Source organism: Wasmannia auropunctata, unplaced genomic scaffold (assembly GCF_000956235.1).
Source record: "Wasmannia auropunctata unplaced genomic scaffold, wasmannia.A_1.0 LD336069.1, whole genome shotgun sequence".
Lineage (NCBI taxonomy): Eukaryota > Metazoa > Arthropoda > Insecta > Hymenoptera > Formicidae > Wasmannia > Wasmannia auropunctata.
In genome coordinates, this window is record NW_012026821.1 from 2,331,323 (window position 1) to 2,339,924 (window position 8,602).

The 8,602-nt window shown below is 42.4% G+C and overlaps 1 protein-coding gene across 6 annotated transcripts; it reads left to right on the plus strand.

The window, feature by feature from the left end:
* The first annotated feature begins 52 nt into the window (after positions 1–52).
* LOC105450133 (F-box only protein 28) lies at positions 53–7,008 on the plus strand. 6 transcript variants are annotated; one of them, XM_011689831.1, is made up of 6 exons: positions 53–459; positions 3,229–3,514; positions 3,589–3,837; positions 4,171–4,366; positions 4,441–4,805; positions 4,965–7,008. In XM_011689831.1, exons 2-6 carry the CDS (start codon positions 3,275–3,277, stop codon positions 5,352–5,354), a joined length of 1,440 nt encoding a protein of 479 aa, XP_011688133.1. In that variant the 5' UTR covers positions 53–459; positions 3,229–3,274; the 3' UTR covers positions 5,355–7,008. The 6 variants fall into 6 exon arrangements, with proteins under 6 accessions (XP_011688133.1, XP_011688134.1, XP_011688136.1 ...); XM_011689832.1 differs by lacking the exon at positions 53–459 and adding an exon at positions 1,023–1,181; XM_011689834.1 differs by lacking the exon at positions 53–459 and adding an exon at positions 1,023–1,173.
* Positions 7,009–8,602: the final 1,594 nt, after the last annotated feature.

Genomic DNA, 8,602 nt, shown 5'->3' on the forward strand with positions numbered 1-8,602 from the left:
GCGGTGCGGTGCGGTGCGCGTCGAAGCGGGAGGCGCGCGCGTGTGTGTCGCGTAGGTCGCGTATTCTCGCCGCGGTTATACGTATGTGCGCATCTCCGTGCCGCCGTTGCCCGCCGTCGACGTCGTCGGCGTTGCTCCGGTACGCCGCTCGCTTTGGAGCGTAGCAACGGCCGCGCGCCGCGGATCCCGGGTGTGCGCCGCGGGGCCCGCGTGCTCTATCAACGTCTACGATATTCGCGTGCGCGCGAGGAGCTAGCAACAGCTCGTCGCGGCCAGTGACAACATTTATTTTCGATACGATCGGCGAAGGGACAGCGGGAGAGCGAGCGAGAGAGTTGCGGGGAAGAAACTGGTAGGAGGGAGAAAGACGGAAGAGGAGCCTGTTTCCCGAACTGCTGCAACGCAACGCAACCTGCGAGGTGTCCGTAGGTGCACGACCAGGACAGCTAGCGTCAGCAGGTAAAACGGACTGGGAAAAAGCCGTTTGTCCGCCGGGAGATTGGCAATTTTTTCCTCGGTTATGGGATTATGTGTAACCGCGCCATAATTGCACGGGTCTTTTAACGGGCGCGAGAGTGAGGGAAAGAGAGAGAGAGAGAGAGAGTGTGTGTGTGTGAGCGAGTGAGTGAACGAGCGAGCGAACGAGAAGGACGAAAAAAAAAAGGAGAACGACGAAGAGGGAGTAATTGCGAATTGCGGAAAGAACGAGTGAGAGAGAGAGAGAGAGAAAGAGAGAGGAAGCTCGGCTTCGTAAAACGAAGCGAGAACGTACGCGGCAGCGTGGGGAGCACAGCTCGCGGCCCTCGCGGGGGGAAAGGAGAGAGGCCGGGGGGAGGGGGGAATCTCTCCGTCAAAATGTCGCTGAAAACGCCAACGCGGATACAGTGATGTTGCCGCTCGCCTAACTCGGAGCACGTCGTCTCCCTTCGAGCCCTCGAGCCTTCCTCACTCTCTTGCTCTCTTTCTCTCCCTTTCCCCTTCTTGCTCTCTTCCCCTCTCTCTTACTCTCCTTCCTTTCTCTCTCTCTCTCTCTCTCTCTCTCTCTCTCTCTCTCTATCTATCTATCTATCTATCTCCCGATCTCGTTCTCGACGAGCAGGCGGCTCTACGGCGCGGCTCTTGTAGCGAGGAGAAAGAGAAGATCGCGGGTGCATCGATTACTCGCGCGTACAGGTCACCCGGTTTGTTTCCCCACATTTGTTTCTCTACGCGCGTCGTCGTTCGCGTCTCATCGTCTTCGGTGGCGGGATACCTCTCTGCCTGTCTCCCCTCCCCCCCTCCCTTCCTCTCTCCCTCCGTCGCCGCCGCCGTCCCCTCGTTTCCTCGGTTTCCCTTACAAGGGCGACAGGTTCCGGGGGAGAGAGAGACACCTCGATCGTGAAGTGAGGCCCTTGCGCTCCCCGAAGTTTTCGATATCACGCTCTCCAGGGCTCCTGGCGATCTCGTCGCCAGGCTCCTTCGCTTCCACGACGACGACGACGACGACGACGCGCGGACAGTACCTTCTGCATTCACGGTGAAATCTGCTCGTCACACTCGACACCCAACAACTCGACTCTCCGACCTTTTGTTCGCGCCGCGCGCGCGGCTCGATCTCCTTCCCTCCTGCCTCTATGCTGCACCCCCCTCGGCTACCCGCGACCGTTAAACGCTAGCCTTCGCTCCCGATCCCGGTCCTGGATTTAATAGCTAGCCGCTGGCTTATCCTTGCAACTGGACTCCGACAAATTCGGTCGAAACCTCGTGGGAGCGGGATCGTCAAGATCTCCGATCTTGGCGATCGTCGATCGGCGCGGATTATTCACGCGGGACGTGCACGAGCTAGACGGAGCTCTACCTCGTCGTCCCGATCACGAGCGAGCCTGATTTCGGTCGACGACGATCGGGTTGTGCTCCTGTTTTCGAGAGTGAGGCCACGTATACGTTTACATACGATCGACGGAGAATTGAAAGTCCGGTTGACCACGGCTCCGCTTGCGATGCTGACGCGATAAAAAAAAAAAAAGGGACTCGACTCGAGTGCGGTGATCAGTGAAGACCAAGTAACCATTGCTCAGCATCTTGTTTACGCAACGACTCGCAAAGTGCCGTTCTCCTTTCAAATTCTTCCCTCCCGTCTAGTGTCTCCTCCGTCGAGATCTTCTTCCGAATTTCCTGGCCGATCGGTGATGCTCCCGCGGACGTCGAGTTTCCTCCGATCTCTCCGTTTCTCGACTCGGAACATTCGTTTACTGACCCCGAAAGATCTCGATCGAGGCAAACCGGAGCATTTTCGCAACGAGCAGGTGATTCGCGCGATTCGTTTTCTCCTCGGGACACCGGCCGAGAGGTACACGAATAAATTTCGCAAACGAAGGCGAAAACGATCGCGCGCGAAAACGCTTCGTCGGAATGAGAATCTCGGTAACGAAGCGTGAGATTCCGCTCCTCCGTAAAAATCGTCGTTCTTAACAGCTATTCGAATTTCGGAGTATCATCGGTGCTCCGCGTTCGGCCTTGTTCTCTTCTCGTCTAGGTGACTATGTTCGATTTGTGTCTGGAGTGCTTGCACAATACACATTCGTGCAATGGTCTTCGAGACTCTCGATGGGGCTCGCCGAAGCAAGTTCATTGACTTGGAGCCAGGGTTTGCTATTTAAACAAAGTTCTGCGGGAAGGAAACTGCTCGCACGAAACTTCATTGTTTGTTGTGGGAAAAATAAAACGCTTTAGTGACACGAATACATTACGGAGACTGTACCTAAAACGATTAACCTCTCGGTGTCACGTTTTTATTTTCGTATATTGCAACGTACAATAATAATGCACTTGTAATCTTCTCCATCAAGTAGAGAAGTGTTGATATAAATAATATGTTAATACAATGATCATAACTATGTAATTGCCTGAAATTAAATTTGAATTTTTTTTCTTTCTAGAAATATCGATTATAAAAAAATATTGCTTTCCGTATTAAAATACCATTTATCAGTATGTATTTATATTGTGGCGTCTTGCTGTACTGGGGGAATGCTATTCTTAAAAAATATATTAAAACCTTTTTGACTGTGAGAAGTTTGTATTACACAATCTCTTAGAGCTTTTTAGGAATAAAATGTGAAAATGTTAAATTAACTACACGCAACGTAGATCTATTTATATATCTAATTCTGACAGACATTGCGTCACGTAACGTGTTTATGTATTGTTACTGTTATCGCGAAAAAAATATAGTTTGTTTTATTTCAGGTTTTGGTTTTGAAAACTCGAATAAGATTGGAGAACAGAAAGAAAAATGGTGTCGACACGTCAGTCAAGTAACATGGGAAGTAGCGGTGGCAGTGGACCAGTTGGCGAGGTGGAAGTAAAGGTGGAAGTAAACTCATTAAAAAAGCACCATTCTGTAACAGCTGGCACGTCTAACAATGGGGCCACCATTGAATCGCGCAATTTGAATCTCCTGGATTTACCTGTCGAGGTCCTCGAGAAAATCTTTGGCTATCTAGGTTTCAATATGGTCGCCCATATGCGCCTGGTAAGTATCAGCAAATTCAAAGTGGTTTAATTCATGCCTCCCAGTGGAGTTACTGTAGCAAACGTTCCGTTTAGGTTTGCCATCAACTGGACCGCATTTGTGGATCAATACTGAACTCTACATTTCAAAAGCTCCAAGCTCAAATGTTAAGCCGTTTTCAGGCTATCAAAGCGCAAATGCCCAGGCGCGAGTCCGCTCGACGGAATCATCCGTTAGCATGCGAGTCAGATATTATAGAAACTCTGCATATGCGGCTCACTCTGCTGCAAATGAGTTTCGGCAAGCACATTGAACGGAAGCATTGTTGCTTCTTTCCTGGCGAGGTAAAAAAACGAGAGAGATATTCGTAAAGTAAAGGCTAATGTCATACTTGGAACTAATAAGATTTGCTGAATTTGCTTAAACTTTCACGTTTTTTTTATGTTCCTTAAATATTCTCATTTTTTCTAGTGCATTCTTCTTTCAGTGTATTAGACCACTATGTAGATTTGCAAAAAAATAGAGTACTAGTACATTCTAACGCAAAGTCAGCAATAGCTGTTCTCGGAATATCTTTTTTTTACGATCAATCAACTCTTACTTTCCAAACTCCTTATATAATTACGTTGAAACCCATAACAGAAACGGCAGTAAAAATTCTTGTTGCCGTTTTACAGATTTTAGATGAAGTTTATCGCATTCTCCATTATATAAAAGTCACTCCGAAATTACAAAGACCTTACAAAGTCACAGACGAACTGTTTGATTTGAGCACTATGGCTATGGAATATTTCAAGGAACACATTGAACCAACATTACCAGAAATACCTTACTTCGGTGCCGACTTTCTGGATCTTGCAGGAACATTCTCCTGTAAGCCGATGATTCAATTTTTTTTGTATACTTTCGTGATATAATTATATTGAGACGACAATTTGTTGTCGCAGCTTCTAGTAGCGTGAGTAAACCATTTATGTGCCTGGATTCCACACCCTTGACCGTTGGAAATGGAAAAACGGGCAATGCTGGTGAAGAGGAAGGTTCTTCGTCGCATTGCTCGGATGATCCTGCTCTTTTGGAATCCAATGTGTCACCACCGCAATCGAATATGGTTTTGCGAAAACGAATTCGCAAAATCAAACAGGGCATGAGACGATACAACAGTCAGCTAACATTGATGCGCAGGGATTTGAAGAGTTGCAAGGCGAAAATTGCGGATCAGCAGAAACAAATCGTAGAATACGCTACTCGATTGGATGATAATGACAAGAAGAATGAGGAGACGTCGCGAAAATTCAGCACACTTTTACAGGTATTTATCTAGAAAAATGAAAACATGTAATTTTTATAATATGTAAAATTTGCTTTAAAATTTAATCTTTTAAATTGTAAACTTGATTTTTTTTTTACTCTCACTATCAATATACAGAAATCTAATTTCCATCTCTTATAAATACAAATTTTATTTTAGGAATTGAACAAGTGTAAAACCGAGCTACAATATTGGCGATCCAAGTCACCAGCAATACCAGTGTGTGTAAGTTGTGGCCAGTCGATGCCAGTCCCTACAGAGGATTTACAAGCTTTAGCCAATCAGGGAGTGCTGCCGGATGCGTTTGGCGAAGGGCACGACTTCATTCCCATCGCGGATGCCCACAGTCCCACCGAAGTGGTACAGCAATCTGTAGTTACGCAATCTCCGTCGACGCCGACAGTGGACATGGCACCCCCAAAGGCTCCCGTGCCTTCAATATCCTTCAAACGGAGATCTAACGCGGAAACGGAAGAAACGTTGGGCGATACCGCGAAAAAATCACGTCGCACTGCCAAGTCTCGTCAGGCTAAGCGCTCAAAAATTTAAATCGATAACACTGATCATGGTACAAATATTCAAGCAGTCTCTAATGAATTTCCGAAGATAGGGGACTTTCTATGATAATTTACGCGCGTTTCTTTATGTCAGCAAGCCGATATGATCTTAGAAGAGTACAAAATTCCTCACCGCGAACGTCCTGCATTTTACGCAACGAAACTTCGTTTCGAAAATTTTAGCCGTATCGATTGCCGGCGATTGTCTCAAGATCGCCAGTTGTTTGTTCGATTATTTCATGAATTTATCGTCGCCAGTGGCGCACATTGATGAATATTCTAAAAAAGCCTAGCCGATCATTCGCTTTGCTCGTAAAGCAACGTCTGACTATACTTCTCGAATTCTTGTTAGATTCATTTGTTTTTTTAATCATCATTGCCGCGACACACTTGAAGATGATAGAAAGTTAAAATCATATCTGTCATGCATTTAACAGCGGTATCGCACGAAAGAACGTACTAAATATTCGTGGCGACAGATATTCGCCTTCCATTTTGCTCTTCGATCAAAAATGTACAGTGACTCTCGTCTTATTTTTAAAACGATATTTAAAACGATTCTTGCTAAAATGTTGATTGGATATCGCGTCTGCAACATTTTAATCGAATAGGACAATACGGCAATAGAGAAAGCGTTGAAATTTCATAAAGCAACTATATAAATTGAATTATATGGTGCACAAGTCAGTAATTTTGAGAAAATTGTAAATTAGTTTGAACATTTAGCATCACGTTATCTATAAATTTAATTGGTGTAAACCAAATAATTTTTAAAAAATTATAAATTTGTTCGAGTATTCGCGCATTCTCTATACACAATATAGCTTGTGGTAACTCGCATATAAAAGATTTTCAGATAGAGTCTCTAATAAATTTTGTTTCATAATATCATTGAAAAGTATTTTAGGGAATTGATATCGATAATTCGTCTAGGTATTGCAAACACACCATATAATCATATCAATTCGTTTTGATTTGTTATATTCAAATTAGAAAATTAATTCTTTTAAAATCGTTGTTTTATCGTCCAGCTGTATTCATTTGTATTCAACATTCACATGCTTAGATTGACTGAATTCGTGTAGCTGGATATAAATCAAAAACGTTTTATGATAAAAGTATCATCCCAGTATTAAGACGCGAAATAACCAGAAAACATCTGAGAAGAATTTACATCATACTAAAGAGCAAAATGTTGATGGATACCTGGGAAGGTGTTAGTTTATTTTTATGAATACGCCATTTTACCAAAACAATTACGAGATGGCGTACACATTGCAATATTAATAGAACTAGATAATTATTTATAGGAATGATTCTATTTAGATAAAAGAATTGGGTATCATGCCATTTTTGTATATTATATGCGGAAAAAAATGGAGTTTTTGTTATTGAATAAAATTAAAAGCAATTTGTATTTATGAGAACATGTTCCAAATTTAAAATGGTGGACGTTCATGTTTATAAATTATAACAATCAAGGATATTTGCAATCGGCTCCGGAAGTCTGATGGTTTTACCTTGCGCGATAAACAATTATTGGTACAGTAGGAACAATTAATGTCTTATTTGCACCGATTACCCAATTAATCTCAAAGCAGCGTAGTTAGATATTGTGAGTTATTCATGATGATACTTATAAAAAATGGAAAATACAGATAAATATATAAGTGAATGATACTTTATATATTACAAATATATATGTCTACATGCCTTTATATATATATATAATATATGTATGTGTGTGTATATAAATGTATATATATAAAGGTATGTATATATATTTGAGTGGTACTTGCCAGAGGGGTACTTGCGCATACCACACGCAGAACACTTTAGTTTAAACTTTAATGGAACAATAAGATATAACGATTAATTAATTAATTAATTGAACAATTAATTAATTAACGATAAAATAATTGAAATATATATGAAAAAATATATATATAAATATATATATAATTTTTTATCGATGTCAAAAGGAAATTAGAGAAAAAGAAAAGCAGAGATAACTTAGGGTGTGAGTATAATATGGGAAAAAACGTTGCGGTGCGCATACGTGTGAGGTGAATGTGTGATATGTACGAAAAGAATATACTAAATTTGAACTTTGATGAGAATTTACGATGTGATGCTTTATCGATTTAACCGCGGGAAAGTGACCTTTATCCGAAAAAAAATAAAATAAAATAAAATACACGTAGGAGCGTTTCTGGCTGCGAACGAGCATGTAAAATTTCACTTAATGTTACGTTGAATAGCGCATTGCGGGGGCGGGCATAGCCAAATCGTACGTGTCGGAAATTTCGAAATGCTTGTACGTTCACTTGTAAATCGTCGCGCGCGACTAGGCGGCGGCGTTTATCACGGGCATCCGTAGAATGAGACCATCTGGAAATTCGCATCGAGACTCTGTTTCGTCATTCAGGCCCCCAAGAACGAACATATAAATCTAGAATCGAAACATCTACAGCGGCGGATTGCATCGAACGTCAGTCGATGCTAATTCTGGTTGGCTGGCAATCAAACTTGCAGTCTCTATAATTGATCGACTTTTTTTTTTATTCTAAGTGACCGTAATGTTCCATAGTTTCGCGACATATCGTGCAAAAAAGAACGACCAAGTTCGTTATTAATTAATATCTGTAATCCAGCGTAAAAAAGAATCGACAACTCATTCTCTATTTGCATTCCTGTTTTTAGCGCAAATAGAAACGCCGAGTTATCAATCCGGATAGTCGATGCGAATCAAAAGTTAAATTGAAAAGGCGGCATTAGCGTAATGTCTAGTAATAATTCTCCAGTGTAATTGTTCAATATTAATTTTGATTAACTCGAATATCTTTTTTAATAATGGATATTTTTAATAATGTATAGGTAAGAAAAAAAGGACAGTGAATCGCTAACCAGAGTTGGGCGACTCGGACCGTCTCGGTGCAATTCAGCCTAAACATACCTCACATATACACATGTTATATATAATATACGATATATTATATATAATGTTAACACCTTCAACGGCGTCTTCTACACAGCGCCGTCCTAAACAGTTCACGCTCCTCTCTTTCTCGGCTTTCCGACATAATCCGTCCCCGAACGATACAAATGTAGAACCGTGTACTACGCATATTATGGATCTAAGTTAGACGTACGATCGAGTATAACAGTGAATATGCGAATTAGGAGTAGAATAATTTTTCTAGACGGTAGAGAAGTGCTGTGCGCGCGCGGGGAGGGGGG